The sequence below is a fragment of the Chiroxiphia lanceolata genome, chromosome 4 (assembly GCF_009829145.1).
Source record: "Chiroxiphia lanceolata isolate bChiLan1 chromosome 4, bChiLan1.pri, whole genome shotgun sequence".
NCBI classification, from domain to species: Eukaryota; Metazoa; Chordata; class Aves; order Passeriformes; family Pipridae; genus Chiroxiphia; species Chiroxiphia lanceolata.
Genome location: NC_045640.1, coordinates 19,607,633 through 19,632,205, shown reverse-complemented (window position 1 = coordinate 19,632,205; position 24,573 = coordinate 19,607,633). Strand labels below are relative to the sequence as shown.

The following is a 24,573-nucleotide window of genomic DNA, read 5'->3' as shown; positions in this document are numbered from 1 at the left end:
GTCGGTCACAGGCACCATGTTCTGGCCCAGCCTCAGCCTGTCCCCAGGAGGATGTGTGACACCCAGGGCTGGGGCTGGCCTGGTGCCCCCTGGTGCTCCTGGCAGAGGAAGTGGGACTGAGCCCAGCTGCCAGACTCGGCAGCATTAAGCACTACCACAATCGGCAATATCCAAAAGGGAGGCCTTTGCCAGCAGCCCATCAGGCAACAAAAGCATCCTGGCACCATTTTAGCTGAGGAAAACAGAAAGAGCTCTTGGAGCTGCTGTAAAGCGCTGACAGCTACCAGCATGGCTTTCATTTATTTCTGTGAATGTCCTTACATCCCGCAATTACTATGCAAGGGGTACATTTCATTGCAGACAGCTCAGTTTTTGCTTTTAGCCGGAAATTTATTGGATGGTAAGGGTGATTTCAGAGTGGTTGACTGGTGAACTATGGTTTGCTGGAAACGGCTGTTCCAGTGGTCATGGTCCATGGTGCCTGGGCCAGCAACCCTGCATGAAATCAGCAGGTGCCATCTCAGTGGAAATCTTGCAGTAAAGGGTCAGTTTGGGAATAACACTTCTTGGGATGACTGTCCCCTTGACATGTAGTGAGAGAATGTCTGACATTTGCAAGAGCAATGCAAAGCTGTCACACATGGGCCTCTGGAAAACGGGGCCCTTAGCAAGAACACAGCCATTTAAACAGGTGCAAGAGTGAGCTTAGATGATATTTACAGCTGGCTGTGCATAGAGCAAGCGGGCAAGAGACATAGCACCCAATCCCAAGGAGCACTGCATCTTCTGGCAGCAGTGAGCAGACTCCGCGTGGTTCCTCAGTGGAGTGCTTGGGAAGAAGAAACAAAGTATGAAACAAAGGAAGTAGGAGAAACAACAGACTCTTAAGCCATAAAACATAGCAAGAGGTGAATGAAATAAGGGTGGAAAAAATGCATTTTTGTCTTGACGTACAAACACAGAGATTTCCCCCTTTCATGTGAAGCATTCATGGTCAGATACTGTCATAGAGTCTCATATCCCCCAGATTCACTCATAGAAGCATGTTTTGTACCACAGACCTGCGTTGCTCTCTGGCACATTGGCTTTTCTCCACATGGCTGAGAGATAACATAATACCATGAGTACTTTCATTGTATTTTAGTCTCCTACCCCCACTTTTCTGAGTGATAGTAGAGAGACGTGGAGAGAAGAAAGGGCAAATAACATGAATAAGAGCCTTCTCCAGCAATTCTGCTTTGTATGCAAGTTCAGAAGAGTTAGAAAAGGATTTCCCCTCCTACACAGTGCCATCTTCTCCTCATCCTTATCTGCAGGTTTGTCTCAAGCTGCAATCCTATGATCTCACAACCTGCAGTTTTACCTTCACTTGTGCTGTATTGTTTACTACTGCATATACTGTCTTGTACACTTGACCTACATACATGATGTTTAGCTCTGCTTGTGTTCTAAATCAAGCCTGTGCCATCTTGGCATAAGCAGGCTACTTCCATGTGCTACTTAACTGGAAACTAGTACTTCTCCCTCTAGGAAGCCACTGCACTAACTCACGGGGTTTATTACAAAGTCCACTGCAGACAGATGTTTCAGCACTCAGGGCCAACTGGAAGCTGCGTAGCCATTTTAGAGAAGTGTTAAGCCACAGCCACAAGTTTATGAATTGGGCTTTACCTGCTAATTAGTCACCACTCAGAGCACATGTAGAGGGAGCTTGTATCTGCTGGTGAGTGACCACACAGGTATAGGAATAAGGAAGTGAGTAACAATAGGAAAAGCAACATAGAAAAATTTGCTGGAATAAAGATGCCTGGTGTATTTTACTTTGATGAAGAGTATAAAGTTCAAAGATGGGAAATGCAACTTTATAAAGTACAGCAATGAGGAAGTAAGCATGTATCACCATAATAAGTTTATTAATCATACCTGGATCAAATTAACTGGACAAGGTAATAAAGATTATCAGTGGAAAGTGAAACATCACCAAAAAGTAATCATATGGGTTATCAAAATAATTGATTTTTGAATGACAGCTTGATCTGCATTAGTGGGGGAGAAAACCTTTTTTAACAAGTAGTACCTGTAGCAGTCTGCAGTTTATCCTCTCTTTTATGAGACTGAATGAGACTACATGTACCAAGCCTCAGATACGATGAAAAAAATCCAGTTTCAGAGGGTACCATGCAAAGCATCCTCAGAGTCTTCTTGGCTACTGCCATGCTCAGATCTCAAAGCTTCATTGGTGGTTCATCTTCCTCCACTGTTTTTTCCCCTCATGCTTCCCAGCATTTGATGATGTCATTAGCGATTAGGATATATTTAATGTTCGGGTGACTTAAATTACTCCTGCATAGCTGACAGCCATCTCCTCCCCACCCTCAGCTAAGATGTAACACTTTACAACAGATGAAAAGCATGTATGTCTTGTCCAGACTATGATTTACTTACACCCCCTAGAGATGTTTCAGGGCGAGGTATTTTACTTTACTCTGAAGTCAAAGAGGAGCATGCATTTAGATACAGACTTACTTAATTCTGTATTAGAGAAAATAAGAAAGAAATAGGATAACAGAAGACTAAAATGAGCATTATTTTACTTGTGCTTGGCATTCTTGTAAGTTTTAACTAGTCCTAAACTGTTCGGGTCCCTCATCACCTGGAAAAGGAAGTGCAGTCAGCCTTCTGTGATTCCTTCTATTTCTTGACTCTGCTTTGTAGCTTCAAGGCTGATGCTTTTGAAGCTTTAAGTTCTTTTTTCCTAATTTTCCTCCTCAGAGTCTCTTTCCTCTTGCAGACTTACCTGTAAAGCACATCAGGAAGTGGTGGTAAGCCCACATGTCTCAATACTTGAATTACTAGCCAGGCATCAGCAAGTATCTGCCTACACACAACTACACATCTGCAGGAAGGAAGGGGTAAAACCATCTTAGACTGAAATCACAACCTGCCCAGCTGCAGCTCACAGTGTGTTATAAGCAAAAAGGCAAAAGGTACATATAACTTGCCAAAAAAAGTCTCTGTCTTACCACTTAGTTGCACATGGCAACTAAAGGAGCCCAACTACGGTAAAAATCAGTTTAATATAGGAAGTCTCTTACGTGATGAGGGAGCTATAATACAGTAAAATGTCTTTATATTTTCCTGTGTACTTGGAAGCCTATGCATCTGGGATTGTTGTACATTTTCAGTGTACAGAAACTCATATTTACTAGTCAACAGAAGTAAAATTAATTCAGTGTCCTGCATCAACAAGGACACAAATCAATTTGATTTGATAATCAAATTACATATTTAACAGTAGCCCATAGAATATAAGCTCTGATAGGTCCTGAGCCAGCCTTCTCTCTCAGCTCCCAGTGAAGTCCACAGTCTCATTCCATCTTGCATTAGACTTGAAGAACTTCGCACAACAAAATGGTGAGTGTAGGGAAAGGGCAGGAGAGCTGCAGCCAGCACACCGGACTGTGCTGTGAGAATAGCTGAAAGCTTTCCAGGCACAATGTTGAAATGCCCTGAAGGTGTTATAAAGCGATACTGTGTTAAGTAAGGCCACTAAATGGGTTTGATCTATTCTGACAGTCTCAGTTTCCACAGCTAGAGGGAGGGAAACAAAGCGTCATATGGAACAGGTCTCCAGGCACCATCCAATTTGCACACCTTATTATTTTTTTCTGGGGTTTATTTGTCATTTGTTTGGGTTCTTTGGGGTTCTTTTGTTTGTTTGTTTTTAATACAGGCTTGGAAATTTATATTATTTCTTTCTTCTTTATTGTATTTGAAGATTTACATTCCTTCTCAATTTGATCATTTGTCACAGATATATTTTGGGTTCCTATCCTCTAAAAAGCAAAATAAAACAACAAATCACATATCCTAAGCATTGTTCAATCCCTCCCGAGGTCAAGCAGTCTCGCAGAGCAAGCTATTGCACAGGGAGGACTACGTGATGTGCAGACTCCATCTGCCCCTGGAGTGTGTGTGCAGCACCGGGCCAGCAGCGTGCTGAGCCACGGCTCCACTCCACCAAGACACTCTCCACGTTTATTGTTCTTGATTAGAAAAACATTCCAAATTTTAGAATTGACATTTAAGACTGAATAAAGTTCCAGTTTGCTTTTATCAGGGCAAACTTTAAAATAGGTTGTCTATTAGCCTTTGGTACTATATTTCTTTTATGAGTATGAGTGGGAAGAGCATTAAGGAAGGCTATAAATCAAATGCATATTTCTGATGAGTGCAGGAAATCCTTTAACCTTTATGTTTCATAGAAATAGGATTAAATGCAGATCTATTCACTTCGTCTACATTTTCTGAAATATTTCCATAAGCAAAATTATCAGAAGACGACTAAGGAAAAAAAATCCTCCAAAAATACAGTGGTGCCTAAAGCACCAGTTAAAAGCCATTGCCTCCTACTCACATAAGACAGAGACAAAAACCACTGCACTTTTGTTTTCTTTTGGTTTTTTGGGGGGGTTGGGGCTGGGGATATAAGAAACACTATGGTATTGAGAGTTAAGACAATTCTCTTAACACGGATAGCGTGCAAGCATGTCCACTGGAAAATAATCTGCCCTTAGTGACTAGCTCCAGGCAGAAAACTTGGCTACTTGCCAAAGTGTACATATCCCTTCATGTATGCAGGAAATCATTTCCAGCAAACCCAGAGCTGGTCTAGCAGGATGGGAGATTCTGAGCAGGGCACCATCCATATATTCTTATTGGAATGGGTTAAAAGGTACTCACAGCAGCATGTTATGGATGACACCAGCGAGAATTTAAATATGCAGCATAATGGTAAAGCAATTAATAAGAGCAGTTGCTAACAGTTGCACAACAGAGGAGTGTTTTAAAATTCCTGTGCTCCTTAACAATAATGTGGAGAGACGCTGTGAAAGGGAAGAGGGGGAAAGCCTGGCATGGCAGGGACATTCCTTCAGTTCCTCTCAAAAGTTTGAAAAAACCTCTGGATAGGAAAATACTATTGAGCAGCCAATTCTTTCCACATTTGGCTAAGCCCAATGCCCAAAATACACAGAACACTACTTCACTTTGAAAGGATTGCAATACTCCTATCTGAGTCATCTGAAAGCAAATAAAAATGAGACCTAAACAAATAAACCTAATTGTGCATGGAAACAAATCCAGCTCTCCAGCTTGGCCATGGCTTTGTTTTTGTTAGTTTAAAGCCTGCATATGCAGTTTTAGTGGCATCAGGAGTTATATAAATATTGACAACAAATTGCCAAATGTTGGTTTTTTTCCCCTCAGTGCACAGTGTGAAGAAGCTGGGGGAATGCTTCTAGGAACCTTCCCCAGTGTACTGAACCAAATCACAGCTTGATGGGATCCACTCCAGCCTCTTCTCTGAATGGTAGACACTAATGAGATTGAGGTTGTCGATTGTTATCGTCAAAGACTTTTATTTTTCACTCATGAACTCTGCTGAACACAAACTCAGGCTTTCGAAACGTAGCTCAAATGTTTGCACCATAGCCAGGGCATTGTCACATGCTCTGTCCTCCACCCCCTGATTTGTTGCTAGTTTGTGTCATCCTTAACCTGCTTCTGGTGGTTTGGCCAGGAGAGAAACAAATAACGATGACAACTGAGAAAACCAAGCTGCTCTCTGACATCCTTCTTTTAAAATGCTATTGCTACTTGCTGGCTGTGGAGAAGGGGCAGTTGCCTTGAGATAGAAATCACTCATGAAATCCTGCTGTCATCTGTCAAAGGTAGATTTCCATCAAATTCATCTGAATCCTTAGCAGCTTGCAAGGAAAAATGAGAATATGTCAGATCTTGATCTGTCACAAGTCAAAGTTAGAAAAAATATATTTACATTTGACTTTTAAATTAAGCCCAGACCTTCCTCTCACACAGAGCCAATAAACTAACACATTTTCTTCTTCTTTGCCTCACGTTCACAAGATACCTAAAACTTTTATTATTCTAGCTGGCTGGATACCAAGGTTTCCATTTTTCAAAAACACAAACTTTTAATCACAGTAAAAAAAAAAGATTAAAAAAGGAGGAATTTTAGAATTGGATGAAGACTCTGAGAGTTTTCACTCAAAGAAGCCACAGAAATCAGACTCATGCATCCTTCTCAAAAGCCCAACAGTTAAGACACTTATCTACAATACTGGGGAGATTAGTTTATATTTCTATTTCTTCTAATTTATCCCTAGAACTTGGAAATTGGTCTTGTACATCTCAGGGATCATCCAATGACCAGGTTATTGAACACCCTACAATATACTTCTCTTTCTCTCTTTTTTATCAGAAATTGCATTCTACATGTAAGAAACTCCCCTAAAAGTTTCATCACAAATACTGAATTTCCATGAAAAGTTCTAGGGTTTAGTTTTAACATCCCCAGCAAAAAAAAGTTCTTGACTAATTGCAAATCTCTTAGCTCTATTATAACATCCACTCTTCAGTTATTATAGTGTTACATGCTCACTGTATCCAGGAAGACATGAGTATATTCAGTAAGACACATGCAGAAGCATCTACAAAGGCTTTCTGTATTGCCTTGCTTATCACGGTGCAAGTGACCCTAAGCACTTGCATAGTAAGGGGTGAATCACTAAATTGGTGGAAAGGATAGTGGAAAGGCATGAGAACTTGGGGGTTTGTGAGAAAGTGGAGGAAAAAAGATCCTCTCTATTTCCCCGACTCTGGTCCTTCATAAAAAACCAACACAATGCTTGGGACTGTTCGCGCTGTGAGCAAACACTGAAATATGACAAGGCATCAAGGCATGTTGCGTTACATGATATTCAGGCAGCTGCTGTGATGGCAGTTTCAATCCACCAACTGGTGCGACGAAACAAATCTGAAATGTAAAAGCTAGATTTCCACCAAAATATTTCATTAATATTACATGCATGTAAGTCAGGAAACTCAAAATACTAATCCCCACAACTACCCTAAGTCAGCCCTGGAGGACAAAGTGACAACGCAGCTGCACAGACGGGCTCAGAAGGTATTCTAGGTTTCAGTTTGCTGACAGGAGCATGCAAAATTTCTCTAACCAAGTTTTGTTGGCGTATTTTCTTTGAAATTTGTTGAAGGGGGAAAATACCCGTTGTTTTTCAGTGGAATGCAAGTATGAAATGACTGCACACCAGTACATGAAGATAGCCAGAAATAGCCAAATTTGTGTGAACACCTACTAGTGGAAAGTTTAGCCCTGTGCAACAGACCTCAGCAAAATGCTTTAGGTCACAGGAGGAGAAAAGAGCTGAATCTTCTTCTATCTTTGACTGCAAATTGAGAACCAAGGAGCTTCCACAGTATATGTCACCCTTGAAACCTGGCCTGCACTTAAAACAGTCCCATCCCTCTCACTCGGAAGCCCCACAAGCCAGTCTGTCAGCACAGAGTTGGGTTGCCATAAGCCCTCACAAGAGGGACAGACCTATTGTACACAGTGGTGCTTGCTCAGCTGAAATACTCTCAGGGTATTTTAGAATACCTGCAGTTCTAACACCATGGGGCAGGGAGAATGACCTATGACCAAAAGTCACCACCAAAGCAGAAGAATTACATACTTCCTAGCAAAATAAGAGAGGAAGCAGGTGGGCAGGTTTTGTCTGATTTAGCAAAACACCTTCTCTTCATGGAGATCTCCGTTCAATCCACTTTCAAATTTCCACAGATTAAAGCAACAGGGAATGATGATAAGTAGAAGGAAGGCAGCATCTGAAGCTGTCTGTAAAACAGGGCAATATATGTGTGGACAACAAATTACTGGATGTGAAGGGCACCTCACCAGTACTCTCTCCCCTCCTCTTTCTCTCTCTCTTTTTCTCATGCACTCACCCACTCTTACTGGGGCTGTGCACCTTCTTGAGCACTGAGGCAAGTCCATTAAAACCAAATAAAAACTATAAATGTCACACATAGGAAGGAGGCTGCCCTCCTAACACTGACAGCTGCTACCGCCAGCCGGAACTGCACAGAGGGGCACCGAGTGTTTGTCCCTCCCGGCCCTCCCTCCCCTGGCTCCTGCACCCGCTGGGTCCCATGATGGGGAGATGTAAGTCTCCCACTGCAGCATACAAACTCCCCACCAGTATGACAAGGCAAACTATCATTTTCCACCCTGACTGCCATTGTGGGTGGTCATGTTGGTGTCTGCTTGCATTTGCACAGTACTGGATGCTGTGGAGTGTACAAACTATTCCATATGGCACATGGAGGGAGAAAGCCATGCTAGCAGTACATTACAAAGCTGCATTTATGTTATTGTATAGAGCCTCTGGTCTGTGTTTATCTTAGAATGTCTATTATAAGGATAAATGATAAAAATCATACTTCTTAGTTCATGAAAATGCAGGAAGAGTGGCTACTAGCAAGACTGTGCAGTTTATCTTGGAATTTCTACCTGTCACCCTTCTGCTTGGTATTTGCCACGTGCTTAACTCTTTTAAGGTCTTCACTGTTCTTTCAAATAGCTTTTACTCCTTACTCTTAACTTTCTGGGCCACCTACTTGTCTAATATCTGATCTTCTCAAGCTAATTATTTGACTGCTATTTCTGAGACACTGTCAAGTTATTTACCTTGCTGAAGTGACATAAGTTCCTCCCCCCACCCTCCCATCCACCCCCTGTCTGTCTGGTTTCCCCCCTCTAGTCTAGCTGAAGTGACAAACTCTCTCCCCTAGCCAAACATTTGTTTTTACAAGGTATTTTTATACCATCACCTCTTCCCTGCATCTCCCCGCCTACCCACCACAAACATATGCTGTGGTGGGAGGACACACTGGTTTCACATAATTTGCAATGTTAAGGTGGCAAATTTCCCCTCCTTCAAGCAATTTTTTTTGAAGATCTGGTTTGTAAAATGCAAATGGCAAAGGGTTAGTTTCTCTTTGCCTTTTTTACCCTGTGAGTGGAAATGTCCTCCTTTGCTTAGAAGTCAGTGAAGAGAAAGTAAAAAACACTTGATTTATATCATTCGAAACCTGCTTATGGTATAAAGAGATCCAAAAATAAACAGAAATAATATTGTCTAGATGGATAGATTTCTTCTATTCATCCCAGGGAAGACAGGAACGATGACAATTTCCGAGAAAGTAGACAAATGTAACCACTCTACTGACTTCATTAGCTGGTCACAGTATGTTTTTCTGTGTATTAAAATCCACATGCAGTCACATTCACACAGTAAAAACAACCTTAAGTGTTCTAAGCATCAGGCTTGGAACCATTGAAAACATGACTGTGGCCTTCATCATACCCAATTAGGGGTACGTGTACTCCCCAGAGATTCGGGTATAGTGGATAAATGCCTAAGCTGGCTTTAAAGTAGGCAGGAACAATCTGGTTAAAACAACACAGAGCCTAGATTGGGCTCAGCCACTCTAAATATTTACCCTGCTTTGAGCTAGAGGCTGCAGGGGCATGCATACTACTATGACTGGAGAACTTCCAGTACCTACATTCACCACTGTAAAGCTAGGTCTGACATGCTAAACATCCTGGTCGCTCTAGCAGCATACATGTAGGGAATGGGCCAAATGAAAACTGTTTATAAAAAGACTGAGTTTACATTGCCAGATGGCTGAAAAAGGCTTTTTATATGGAGACTATATCTACTCAGCACACACCATTAGACTTTTTCAAGTGAGATAGTCTTCTTCCTCATCCTAAGACCAAACGGAATATTGTTCCAGAATGTAATCTGCATTTTATCTCCCATTTTATGCAGAACTTTTAGTGCAACACAAGACAACCAAAAAAAGTACACATCAATAATGCATCCTTGTTAATTTAATCTGATGATTTTGTCTCATGTCAGAAGGGCAAAGAAAGATAAATTTGAAAACCAAAACAGGGTAGGTCAACTCACTGCCAGCAGCAGGGGAAGAACAAAACAGGAAAGTACTAAACAGTGAAATTTATTTATACTGTGTGGTAACAGGCTCCAGAGAACAAATTGCTAGCAGAAGGAGCCACTCATTGCACATGCAAAGCTTCCCTCAAAATCAAGCGGTTACGGCTGTCACTGTGGGCAGCCAAGGAGCAGAGAGAATGAAAGAGAGAGGAAAAAGCCCTCTCCACAGACTGAAAACATTTTCTAGTTGAGGGACTCAGAGCAGAACACAGGTAGTGCCTTCTGTTTCACTTTGGTTCTAGCAAGGTCATTTCAGGGAAATGTCCAAAGAAAACCACCAGGAGTGAGCTGAGCAAAGGACAAGAGAACAGCAAGAGTTTCTCAGTAAAATGTGAGCAAGTTGGAAGGACATGAATTGTTTGTCCATTTCAAGAATTTTCAGAGATTGTCCCCTTTCGTTTGTTGAGAAAAAATAAGTAGAGGACCATCAGACCTTTGGGGAGGAATCATCCATCACAATTGCCAGGGATAGTTTGGTGGGGAAGAGCCATTCTCCAATCATCCTGGAGCTATCAGTCTCCAGGGCTCTGCTGGAAAGTGTTCAGGGCCGTGCAGTTCTATGGGCGCTTAACTCATCGCCAAACCCCTGGCACGTCCTCTGAACCAGGTGATATTTATTTGGCAGCATGTTCTCTACTAGAAAAAGAACATGAAAACCTTGCATTGACATCCTCCTATTGGCTAAAGATGTATGCCACTGCAGATTAACAAGTGGCCTCTGGATCTCAAAATAAGCATCCAAAGATGTATCTGCTGGTCCAAGAGGAAAGTACGCACACACATGAAAAGTCTACTTCTCTCTCTTCTGTGTCACTGGACATTTCCCTGCATCAGACATCACTGAACATTCACTCAGCCGGTAGACATGGCACAAGCTAGCCTGAACCTATTTTCACTAGTGATAATCTACTCGATATTTCACTTTTCCCCTTTCTTCCCCCTCAGAAGCAGCAGTACAAAGGAGAAATGTGTCTTTGGGACTTGTCTTTTGTCTTCAGTCCAGGTCACAGATTTTTTTTTCCCTCCTAAAAATAGGACAAATTTATTTTTACACTAATGTGACCACAGCTCATGTGTATCTACCTGAGCTAGCCTGCTCAAGTCCTGTCACCAACGTAGCCACATCAGCACAAGTTCAACACCAGCTGCAGAAAACATCTATGCAGCTAAGGAAATGCACAGCCAAGTAGCCACAGCAGTACTAAACTCAGTGTATGCTATGTGGATGGCAGCATGCAACAGAGGCAGTAAAAACCTGGCTCAAATAGATCTGTAAACACTGACATTAGCCTGCTTTTGTTAACACTTTCAAAATGTTCAGAGATTTTGGGTGAAAGATGCTGCATCAGCGCAAAAGCATTTTCACAGCAGTAAACACACTTGGCTGGACCACTGCCTTTGCTTGAGCTCTGATTTGCTTCAAGTAAATGCAGTCATTTATTGCATGTTTCACCTTCTCGTGGAACATCTGCTGTCTGAGAGGAGCCAAATAGCAGACAGGCTCCTAGTCCTCCTGAGATACCTTTGGCGAAGAGCATGCATAGCTTTCCTCAGAGGCCAGCATGTCACTGAACAGTTGGCTTACTCTAAACCACCGCATGATGTGGGTGTTTCCAGCTGCCTCATGAGGCATTTGTGTCAGAACCCATGTTCCTGAGAAGCCTGTGCAGTCTCAGCCATGTTTTATACCTACCCCAGGAGCAGTATGCTTCTTATAAAGCAGCTCTTTCCATACACAAAGCAGAAAATTGAGAGAAAAATGGCCAGCTCTTCATGGAAGGTCAGGAGTAATGTGAAAGTAGGGGCTTTAAGAGCTCATAACACTGCTCAGCTTATGACAAGAATGTCTCTTTGGGAACAGGGAAGGATATGAAGAAAATTATAAATAGAGGAAGACCACGAGGACAGAGGTGAAGTCAGAGGATGCCGGACAGTCAAGACACACACAATGAACAAAATGCAAACACTAGCTGAAAATGCACTGAGGAATTTACATTTCACTCAAAACACAGTGAGCCAATAAAAACATTAAAGGCAAAGGTAGATATGGCAGGAGCCAAAGGAATTTTTGCTGTAGGACTGTCAGCAGACTGAATGGAAAGTAAAAAAAAAAGCAGACTGAGGCAGGCTGTAGGAATCTGGCTGCAAGAAGTATGGTCTGAATCATGCTGCTCACCACGTAGGAGGCAGTGTTAGACTGGAGGTCTGAGGGCATCACGAAGCTGCAAAAGACAGAGAAGCTGAAGCAACCTTTGAGATAGATAGCACACATTGCTCCTCCAAAATATGGAATAGGTTAAGGTAGTGCCTAGATTCTGTATAATGTACTCTTGGAGAAGGTGAGCCAGACTTACCAGTTTTGACACCTGCGGAGTCTGATTACTTTCATTGCCTGCAAAGGAGCTGCTCTCAGTTTACACCAGCTTAAACCTAGTAACCCCCTCTGCACTCAGTATTACCCATCTTAGTTTTAACCATGTAACAGCTTCAAGAAAGAGCACAAAGTCATGCTAATCCAGCCAGGAATTCCTCTGTGCTCCCTCCCACCCAGAGAAGTTTTGGATATCACAAACAAATAATGACAGATGGTGACACACACAGATGCCTGTGTTAAAGTCCAGCAGCTGAGGCACTCTCTACATATCTGAGGAGGTAGTCTCACATCTATTCCCCCATTTCAGTTCTTGAAAGTTTGAGGAGAAAGAGGTGGGTTTTGTTGGGTTTTGGGGGTTGGGGTTTTTTTTTAATCTTTAGCCAAGCTGGTTTCTTTTATGTTAACCTGTTGTATTTGCTTGGGCAGTTTAGTATAGATACAGGTTTCTTCATCCATCCACCCAGCTATCTCAGGAAGCTTGCCCCACTCTAAAATAAAACAGGATAGATAAATTGTTACTTTTTATTGAAGGCTGAACAATGGAAGCTGTTTCCACGAGGGTAAGATACACCCAACTAGACAAACCATTAGATCTGGTCTATATGAAAACCAGAAGCTCTCCATCGTCACTGGGCTTTGCACCTGAGGAGTTGTTTGCCTCGGTGTAAGACAGAAAATGGGTCTTGCACCTGCACCACATTGCCTGTAAGAACACAGCCAGCTCCAGGATTCACACTACCAAGCTGAGCTCCAAGGAGTGAGGACAAAGCAGGTCACACTTAAGGAGCTGATGTGATGAACAACATACAGAAGTGTGATTGTGGCTAAAGAGAAACTGAGGTCTCTATGTTCCTATGTGTTCAAGAAAAAGCTTTTACTCCTTATAAAGGGCAGTATTCAGTGACTGACTTATTTTGAAGATCACTCTCTCTTTTGATAAGTACATCATATTAAGTGTTAACAGGAAGCAAAAAGTGTGGGCAAAAAGCAAATGTGGCCAGTAACAATGGCCACTCACGTAGTCTGTACAAGTCTGGTGCATCAATAAGTGTATGAAAGTGACAACAGCTTTTGCAGGAGAGAATTGGAGAAGATGACCCAAAGGCAAGTAAGGTGATCTTGTTGTTGGTACACTCTACAGGCACATGGAAGACCACCAGGGACTAAAACTTGGATCCTTTGCATCCCTGTGAGTGTTGTAAACACCTAACTATTGGCTAGTTTTGGGGAGGGAACATGGATTTCCATATCTTTGCACAACAAAACCTTCAAAAGATTTGTTTTCATCCCTGTGTAAAGAAAGAAACATCATTTTAAATCTCAGGATTTCAAGGAACTAGACGATTGTTTACGACACATGTTTGTAAAGAAAATAGTCCAGTTACGTCAAAGTACGTAATTCACCCTTACAGTACAAAGGTAAAGAGCCTTCAAACTAGACTGTTGAACTAAGAGCCAAAGACAGCTACATTTTAACTTTGCATTAAAAAAAAAAAAATCTTGACCATAACTATAAGGAGGCCTACTTGCCCCATCTGCTGGTCAATGGGAAGACTTGGATTTACACTGCAATTAAAAGCATTACCACCGGGGCTCCAATTCAGTCAAATTCTCGGGTTCTCGTTTCTAGCTTTAAACATGCATAAGTGCCACTGACAATAGCATTTCAGTAAGCACATAAGTACTCTACCAAACTGAAGCCTGAAGCTTATTATTTAGCATGGCAGAAATAGGGTTATGACTTATTTATGACCAAAGAGAAAAATGTATTATTTTCAAAGGAAATACTAGGGCAGTCTGTTCAGTAACACTGGCTTGTTAATCATGAAAAATTAAATAAATATGCCTTATTTTGTTCTGAAGTGAGCTGAGGTAAATTAATGCTATAAAATAGCAGCCTGCTGAACCCTTGTCACAAAGCAGCCATATGTATTGCAGCTCAGCAAGGTCATCAAAAGGTTACCATGCCATCTTAGGGCTTTTTAAAATAAGTATTTGTTTACTAAATATCAAGTCAGATACCCTAAAGGCCTGTTGACATTACACTTTCCTTCACTGCATGCAGTGCATCCATCCTTACGAAGTGGGTCTATTCCTTCAGGGAACAGGCTAATGTCTAGAGTGAAAATGTAAAGTTTGGGCTGACTTGAAGAGACCTTTTATTCTACCCCATGTAGAGTTGGATTTCTTGCTTTTAGCATATGCCTCACTCTCATCATGTTCTCTGAGGGTACCACCTGTGCTTGTACTGTAACATCCCTCTGCTCCACAGCCTCCCATCCTGGTTGCAAGTTCGTCAGATATGTCAAGAGAAAAGCTGCAGCCAAGAGAAAGGCCATCAAATATCCTGGCAGCAAGCTGCCCACCAGGTAACCCAATATACCTGCAAGCTGACCCACCACGAGATCTTACGATCTTACACCCAGCCATGCTCTCTCCACATGACCCCACAAGGCATGTGGAGACCTGACAGTTTGCTTAGGTAGATACTCAATATGCATCTGTATTTCCTGCAAGACACAGAAGCCTCCTGCTCAAAGGACTTCTGGGTCTTGTAGATTCCAGGCAGAGACAGGACTATCAGCATGTCTATCTAGGCCCAGGCATGAAAGTTCAGAGAGGGGTTATTGTCATAGCACAAGAGAGAACGATGAACCATCCTCCTCAGCAAGCAGAGCCAAATATTATCTTTAGGAAGTAGAGGTGCAACCATCTGTTTTGAGGAGATGACTATCAAAGGTAACTATGACCCTAGTTACCCAGGAAACTCTGTGAGAATAAACCAGACACAGCAGGGAATGGACTGTAAAGGAAAATAAGGAACAGCATCCCCACTGAGGATCATTCAACTCAGGTAATAAATCTGAGAAGCAATTATGACTACATTTAAATATATCATTTCTATAGCAGACAGGGAAAGAAATCATCAGCAGCAGATCTAGACCTCCTGGTATACCAAGTCATACACGAAATTTCATAAAGCACACGCACTACTCTGAAAATCATCATAGAAGTTTTGCTTAGCCTCCTCCCAGAACTATATTTTAGAATTAGTTATTTGTCTTAAGGGTGTGGTCAAAAGTTTCTAAAATTGCTCTAGTCCAAACTCTATAATGTAATAAACAATGGACAACAGTGTCTTGAAGTAAATACTTGCACAACCCCCCACAACTGCAGTGTAAGCTGGGATCCAACATTTCTAGTTGACATCCCTAGAGCTCATAAAAATGACCAAGAGATTTCTCAGCTGAATATCCAGCACCTCAGTTACCTAGGGACTGGGATAGAAGAAATACTGTCAGAGTCCAGAAGTGCTGGTAAGGAAAGCCCACTGAGGCCCTGAGGGCTGTCCTGTCCTGAACCTCCTCAAGTTCCCTGAGCATCACAAGGCTGCTGAGAGACTCCTTGCAGGCCCACAACCACTTGGCATTCTTGTACTAGATACCAGGGGAAGCAAACAGCTGACAGCTCAGTTGTCACCTGGGACACTGCACAGAGTTGTGGACTACAGACAGTGCCCAGAACAGCTTGCAGTGCAAGCTAGTTTCCTCAAGGGCAGGTGTTTTGGGAGTCCTGTAGCTAAGTATACCTGACTTCCTCAGCAATTCAGCTACATGGGACAAGTAGCACAACTTAAGATGACTTCAGTTCTTCAGTCTGTAAAATACTGGGTAATGGAAGAGGGGTCAGAATTTACACCTGAGAAAACAGGTGTCACCTCTGCCTGGCTTGTGAATTCATGCACAACCCTCCATGCATGAAGACCCACCCAAAGAAATGTAACTCCCATAGCTCAAGATTCCTCTCTCCTGTGAGGATGCACAGCATTTAGCTCCCCAAGCAGCCACCCCCACAGCAAAACTTCAACCCTCTTGTGCTGAGAGGATGCACCACAAGCATCTGGTCACTAGGAAGCTTCAAGAAACGGAGCCATAACAGATAGTTGAGAAAGAGACAACCCTGATGAAGAAAGACACTGAAAGGATGCTGGCCCATTTTAGTAGCCACAGAGTAGTATCACTCTCAAAAGCAGCCTCCACAGATAAGAGTCAGACTTCATTCTAGTCCCTCATGACAGACACCTTTGACAGGCTGATTTCTGGCTTATTTGGCTAGGAAAACTCTATGCGACATCTGACTTACATCATGGACCCAAAGCTTATTATGTCAATTCAAACTGATAAATAATCCAGAAACTGGCAAAAGCAAATGTTTGGCAAGAGTTTTGAATATAGACCAGACTTTAACAGAAAGCTATGACCACAACTGCAAATAAGCCATTCAGTCTTTCTTTTACTTGTTGCCATTGCTGTGTGTGAGACAATCCTACTTATCCCATAACTCTCCCCTCTCTCCCCCACTATCAGTATTCAGAAACTATCTTCAAATGTTATTTACATTGCATTTGACAGATTAAGGACCCTTTTTTTTCCTTTCGCAAAACAAGGTGAAACAACCATCCTTGTTCCTGGATGTGAATAATTCCATAACTAATTATGTTAGTTACATACAATATTTTTGAGGAGGAAAAGGTAGCACTGTTCTTCTCTAGAAGAATTTTTTTGGTTACATAACAGAACGAAACACAACTTGTCTTCCCTTTTACCTTCTTCCTGAGAACTGCATTCTTCAGTTGCAATCACTCAGGCTACTAGTTGGTTTGGGACTTTTGTTTGTTTGTTTTTGTTTAATAATAATGCACAAGAAGAATACAAAGACAGGGTTCCCCAGAGACTGAATCAGGTATTTTATATCAAAAGGAAATTTGTTTCACCGGAAAATAAGCAGCACAGAATATACCAAATGAGAAGTTTTGTTCTACATTCAGACACTTAGGAGTAGGAAATTATCCAGCTGATTAGTCTCTGTTTTGAGGGTTCTTCTGAGGTGCAGGAGTAACTATATCTTTAGTCACAGATATTCTAAAATTCTAGACAAAAGAAATAGGCAAAGCAGCTAGTACATCACTTCTTGCTACCACCATTTAAAAATATTCTTAAACATGCCACTCACTCACCAGGAAATAAACATCAGGAACTGGAAATCACTGCTTTGCCACCGCTCAGCTTTGCCACTGTCGCTTTCCACCTCCCTGCAGAAATCCGGCAGCACCTTTCCAAGCACCACCTGCATCAGGGCACACTGTAACGTCCCACGGGATCAGCCAGCTCACTTTGACATAAAACTAGGCAGAGGTGCTGGAATCAGCCCAGGGGCCAAGTCCCAGCTGGCACATCTGAAATGATTTCTGGCCCAAGGGAAATGAGAGAGGACTGTTTGGAAAGACCTTGTGTAGAGACATTTAAAACAGTAGCAGCCCTCCTTTAGAGAAATAGAAATACTACCTAGACTGAAGACCAATAGATGGCACAGACTGTTTAAGGTGTATTGGAGGGATGGTTCTCTTCTTGTCCTGGGCTGGGCTGGGCTGAGCAGCCCCCATTCCTTTGCTGGTGAGCTTGTACAAATGTGACTGTGGCTCTTGCTTTTCTGGGTGGAGAGAGGTGTGGCTATCACTCATGCCCCACTGCATGGCTGCCTTCCAGCTGCAAAAGCCCTCCCACCAAGGAGGCTTCAAAAGGGAGCATGGCTGACCAGTTCACCCAGAAATATCTCCGCACCTCCCCTCTGCAAACACCTCTTCGAAAGCCTGTTCCATCCATACTCTCATTAGGAGACCACTCCCTCGTCTGTGGTGAGAAAAGCAAACAGAGCTCTCTAGGAGCCTTCATTGACCAGGTCCTGCTCAGGTAAAGGTTGAGACTTCACCACGACCTTCTACTTCCTTAAAAATACTGCAGGCTGAATAGAGCCTCCTGGCAAGACAGATGAATTCAGTCACTCGCATGTAGATCCCAGTGTTGGTGCCCTCAAGAGAGAAAAGAAGCTTATTCTAGCATTCTTTGATTATGTCATCTAACTAACACACAGCAAAGGGACAAAGGTGAACCCTTTAATCACTGTAAGGATGTTTTTTCTCCAGGGCACAGGTGTTAAATCCAGAGATTATCAATACCACAGGCCATGGTACAGTCTAATGAGCTTTGCACCAAAACACATGATGATATTACCACCTACACTTCAGACAAGTAGGTACTGATTCTGCAGTGCTCCCAGAGGTGATGATCTTCTGCACTGACTCATCCAAGCTTGAGGGACTAGCTACAAGACAGCACATATTTCTGAGACACCTTCACATCACATAATCCTTAAAACCTAAAGAGGAGACAAAATTGCTGAATTCTGAAAGAATTAAGTGGTAAGACCCTCATATTTTTTGTAGACATTTTCCCCAAGAGCCATGTTCCTAAACAAGGCAGTCCTAAATGCTTCTGTGGAATGAAACTGAATTTGTGTTTATGCACTTCTGTACTACCAGCAGAACACTTAACATGGACACTTCTGGTACTAGAGCTGTCTGCCTGCAAATACAGATAGCAGAAATAATCTAGATGAGAAACTTTCCATAGATTTAGGGCTAGAATTAGAACCTGGTTGTGAAGACTCATGATAGTTTCAACAGAGAGTCGCGCATACTTGTGACTTATTTTATCTTGGAAGAGAGAAAGTAACAGGAACAAAGTATCTTTCGCTCTTCTGAGACTTAGAGATGATCAGAACTTTAGCTAGACCATGACATCATGGGAAGATTACTGAAAAAGGGTGGGGCAAAGTGACTGACTGTAAATAGGGAATGAAATGGGATAAAATAAGACAGGTTTAGAATTTCTAGGATCCAACAGAGTATACAGATCATAATCCAAGTAGTTCCCAAAGGATGCAGCAGTTCACAAATGAATCACAAAGGGCTATCAGTGTTATTCAACTAAAACCATTGGCACAATTGAAATACTGTATTTTTACCTTTACCTGTATCTCTTCTGTGATTCTTAAGGATTGAGGCAAAAGGAAACTTATGTTCTTCAAAGCAGTCATTATCTGGCTGTCATGCCTGTCTTGTCAGGAGCCTTTCTAAGCAACAGGCAACCAATGACCCATGGAAACCAGAATCAGGTGTAAATTCTTTTGCATCCTCCTAAATAATTTTGCTAATGAATGCATATGTAACAATTCATTTAATCCCATTTTGTCAATCAGGCTTGCTCATTGCCTTTCCTCTTCTCCAAGTTTGATGAGTAATGTTTTTTCTGACTAAATAAAACCAGCCTTATGTTCTCGTACTGTTTATGACAATCTTCTATTTGCCAAGACTAGTTCTTTTGGGTCAATAATCAATGACAAAAGACAAGATGAATATGAACTTCTGAGCTTTTGAAAGAAACTGCTGGCAGCAAACATCTCTCCTTCCTGCCTGGGCTGGAGAGGCAGGTCACTCTCGCAACACTTAGGTACTTCTAACAGACAGTCTTTAATTTCATATGCGTCATGATTTATCCAGGCAGACGGAGTATAAGAATGTCCAGGCACTTCTTTGGAAAATATCTGCCTACCTGTTCTTCTTTCCACAAAAGCACACAAAAATCATGGCAAACTGTGACATAATGAAAAGTGGGGACAGAAATGAAAATTCCCAAAGTATTAATTCCCATAGTATTAATCGTGCTACCTAATCAGGGAACCAGATTATCAACGTGACAAAAAATCCAGGGGATATATTCTCTCTGGACTTTAGCAAAGCATTTGGAACAATGTCACACGGGAAACAATTAGTAGCTGCAAGAAGTGTAAGCCAAGCATGGAAGTAGCTAAAGCGGAAATGACAAACGGGAACTCATTGGCCTGGAGGGATTTTACCGGTGGCATTCCTCAAAGAACTGTCCCAGGACAAATTTAACACAATTGTTTGGCACAAAAATTGCAGTATACTAATTAAATGTTCTGATTAATAAACTTGGGAGGCAATATCAGAGCAAAAGAACAGCTGGAATGGTAGCTATGGGACAAAATTTAACTGCTAAATACAATAAGTAATAATAACGAGAGTTTTTGCAATGAACCAAAAGCTTGTCAGCTGAAAGCAACCAGGAGAAATTCTGAGACATATTAGTAGGATTGCCAGACTTCATGTATGGGAATGCCTCCCTCATATCCTCACAGTTCCTTACAGGCTGCTTCCTCTAGGGGTGCTGCTGGCATTGTTTCTTTGATCCAGAGTGACAAGAGAGCAGCAGAGGCTAAAAAATCACACAAGTGATGTTAAAAACATACAGAAAATGCAGGGGGAAGAAATATCCAAACATTCTTATGTGGGACATGGGACTGTGGACTGAACTATGAGAAATTCTTCGTTATATGGAACATCCAGCAAGCCTGTGTTAGCCACTCACAGGATGACCACAAGAAGAACCAGGGTAATAAGAGATTTCAGCAGAAGCTACAAGCAGAGAGAGAAGATTCTTTTACAAAGATTACCTGCTTTTCAGGCTTCAGAGGACTCCTAATGGTGCTGTTCAGCCAGAAATGGCACAACCTTCCTCATATCTGTAGATGGGAGGAGTTATGGATCTAATGCTGGCCTGCTACAATTGCTGGCACCTCAGAAGTCATATGTAATAGACAGGGAAGCAAATACTTCTGGTTAATATCCACAGTGGTTTCTCCTCATTCACAGTGGAATACATTCCTAAACTGTGCCTGAGCCATCCAGTTGTGGGAGTAAATGGGTTGCTGAGAACTCCTCCTACAGGAATTTCTGCTGAAGCAACAGGAATTCCTTCCTCCCCTACCCTGACCGGTATTGCTGATACTCACCTTTCTAAACTATGGGAAGAAGCTGATAGCAAAGGAGACACCTTTGCCTGTGACCTGGGGCCTGACAGTTACTTTTCAGCACGAGGTCCCTTCCAATACAAGTTATTCTGTGATATCTGGCCTCTCAAGGTAGGCTAGAGAAAAGGAAAGGTACATAATTCCTCCTTAGATCTCTCTGCTCATGATAACCTTTGTCTTGCCTAGGAACTTTCTTTAGAAAGCGTAACCCCCAATCTGCTGGGGAGGAAACAGAAAAGAGGGAAAGAGGTATCCTAATTTGCTCTGTGAGCAGCAGAGCCTATGAAGGCTGTAATCCAATGGAATTATGTGCTATGTCCCTCATGCTCCCATTCAGCTGACCAGTATGCTGTCTCCTCTTCATATCCAGCATTCTACTTCCAAGTGTTTCTCCAGTACTACAGGAAGAACATTCTTCCCTGCAGTATCTCCAGTTCTTCCTCACCTCCTTTAACTGCCCCCCCCACCTCTCATGCTCAGTACCTGTAGCTCTCAAAGAAGGCTTTCAGTTATTTTTTTGGTATGCCAAGCTCAGAAGGGAGGACCCATTGCTACAGAAGATAAGGGAAATAGTAAGTCTAAATAATGGAAATTGCTGAGGCACCTGGTCCAGCAACAAAAGCTGATCGATTTTCTGCTTTTTTGTATAGCTGTAGTAACATTCATGTTGGGTTGAATTTCAACTTACATGTAGAAGTTTATACTCAAATCTGGAGATCTTCTTAAAAAACATTAGTATTGTGAAAAGCAGGTGAGTTTTCTTTTTGACTCCCAGGATATAAAATTTCCATACTCAGAACATATTTCAGCAGTATAAACTGCTGAGAAACTTCAGTAGTTGTTTTCTTTTGGAAAAGATTCTTCAAAACATTTTAAGTTCTTGGAACCAAAATATCTGATTCCCACACAAATCCAAACCAATTTTTCCTAACCATGAATAAAACTTCCCAGACAAGAACCAAAAACGTTTTATAGAGGATCAAAAAAACCCCACACTCCTGTATTTACCTTCAATATATGCACTGCAAAGAAGGGGAGTACTATCGTGGCTATTTTACAGATGGAACTGAAGCTCAAAGGCTAAATTACTTACCTGCTGCCAGACAAAAGCGTGGTGGAATATGGAACTGACTACAACAGTCCTAATTTTCAAGACAGTATCTTAAACACTGCATCATTTTTCTTGCAAGGCCCACACAGTCTGCACTACGCACAAATAGACCTCGGATCTTGGGTACTACGCTTTGACCTGAACTTTGTTTTTTGCTCTCTCCTGTTAATACATTGTGCACATAGAAACGGTGTATATTCTGCAGCACTTTCTCAGAAGCTGGAAAATAATTTCCTTTCACTAGCAAACATACTTTTTATGTTGAAAAAGCCAATACAGCTTTTTATTTACTGCTGTGTCTGCATATTAGCATGAAGGTCAGTAGGAGGGTACACAGTACTGAGAAAATGAGTAGTTAATTATTGCTAGACTGTAAAAAGTGAAAATACTTTATTTTGGTTTAGCAAACAGCAAATCACAAGAACCGCTTCTTTTTCTGGACTATTTTTCGTAGAAGGGCATACGTAGAGTAAGATTTATGATGATAACTGGAGGCTATTTGATGTGCTCTGAGTATTACTGATAAAAAAATCCACTCTCATCATTTGGAATAATCTCAATAAATAAGTACAGTACTCAGCAAGAAAAACCCCATTTGATTTTTCACAATCCCATGGGATTTGTCAAAATCCCATGAGATTTTTCTTGCCGAATATTATACTTATTTATTGAGATTACTCCTTCATGCTCGTGTATAATCTGGCAATTTGACAGTATCTTTTGCTGTATTTACTCCTTCTGAAGTGTTTGTACTTGAGAGTTTCATTACATCATTAACAGTCTATAAAGCTTCACAACTAAGGTCTGTTGAGACCAAAATGCCAGATTTTCTCTTTATGGAACAAGTTTTAATAATTTCAAAACATCAACATACAACAGCAGGCCTAAATTTAGTAAAACCAGTTTCTGTTCAGATGTCAAAGCACAGTTTAAAACTTTTCTTCAGTCCTTCAAAGGCTGAACTTATATTTGTTGTTCATGATCCAGCTAGAATAAGTAAGCAAAATGCATTCATTACAGAATAGATATGACTGCTTTAAAAATATTCTAAGAAGGCATTTTTATCAAATGTTTTGTCCCAACCTTGCTATCAGAAAAATCAGAACAGGTTGATCAAAATTAGCAAACCTAATTCCTCTGCAAAAGGCAGGCCCAGGCCCTCCCACTTACTAATAATTACATAAAATTACATATAATTATAAATACATCTAACATCATTGTGTGATTGTGTGGAAAAATAATAATTGTTGAAGTTTACAAAAGTAGCAAAAAATTCTTTCTTCCAGAGCAAGAGAGCGCAATTCACTGTACTGAACTTCCCCTGGCATTGGGTAGCTGGGAGGAGAGGCTTATGTCCAGCATCCATGAGCAGAACAAAGCCTTGTCTCAAAGCCAGCTGCAGGACTAGGACTTACCACACGAGAATTGGGTCTAAAGTCTGGCAAATGCCAGAGCAATCAGAAAATTTCAGTGTAAATTCTGGACAATTATTGCAGTACATTCCTTGTTGACTTAACAGCTTTATCCAGACAGAGTATCAAAGCTTTGAAAAGGATATTCACTATCCTAACACTTTAAAGCCATGGCCGATCAGCCCGCTCTATTAGGTGGAACACAGTGAGTGGGAAGTGATGATCATCAAAACCAATGTGCACCATTTTCAGAGTTTAGATTCACTTCAGTAGTACCCAACAGATACAAACTGCTGTAAATTCTGTACAGGCAACTACAAAACTTACCAAGCTTTTCTGGACCAGAATGAACTAGAGATCACGACCAACAGACATGTACAGTTCTATAAATGCTAAGTAAAGGAGTTCAGGTACTCAAATGTTTTGCAACATTTAAGTAACTTGAAGACAAAAGGCTCAGCACCTGTCACCAACAGCCATTGTTCTGAAACCATCTAACATTTTTCTAGGCAAGATTCAGACTCACAAAGTAAACGAGTAGCAGAGACTGTCTTATCTCGTAACTCCAAAATAAGTAATTTCAGATCCTCTGTCACGTCTTTTATCCTGAGTGATTTAGTAACTGTTCCACAGTAGCACGATGTATGTTTTTTAAGCATTTATGTCACCAAGTGACAGATGCAGCACTATTGAATAATTCCCACAGTCTCCTAAAACTCTTCATTTTGCAGCTCATTGGTTACAGATGGAGTATGTGCATTTAAGCAACGCCTTATTTTCATTAGGATATATTTTGGGTTAAACAACTTTGCTACAACTGACTGTTAATGCCAAGTTGGATGGGGCTTCGAGCAACCTGGTCTAGTAGAAGGTGTCCCAGCTAATAGCTTGGGGTTGGAACTAGATCATCTTTAAGGTGCCTTCCAACCCAAACCAATCTATGATCCCTTCAGTGAATGTGTGCACTCACTCTGGCTCCAACCATCATGCCAAAATCACCTAGGAACTCAAAGGAATCAAATATGGCCACATTCTCCCAGC

At 41.6% G+C, this 24,573-nt stretch overlaps 1 protein-coding gene across 3 annotated transcripts in view; it reads right to left on the bottom strand.

The window, feature by feature from the left end:
- Nucleotides 1-22,238, bottom strand: part of RBPJ (recombination signal binding protein for immunoglobulin kappa J region) — a 149,286-nt gene extending 127,048 nt beyond the window's left edge. For 2 of the 3 annotated variants that reach the window (XR_004356870.1, XM_032686788.1), the window contains exons 1-2: nt 22,103-22,238; nt 17,297-17,421 (exon numbers count right to left, since the gene is read on the bottom strand). Coding sequence is in view for 1 of the 3 variants with exons in the window: in XM_032686788.1 (XP_032542679.1) it covers nt 17,297-17,412 (116 nt within the window). In the remaining 2 variants the exon portion in view is untranslated. The remainder of the gene's footprint in view (nt 1-17,296; nt 17,422-22,102) is intronic. The other variant, XM_032686790.1, reaches the window with a different exon arrangement.
- Between the last annotated feature and the right edge of the window lie 2,335 nt (nt 22,239-24,573).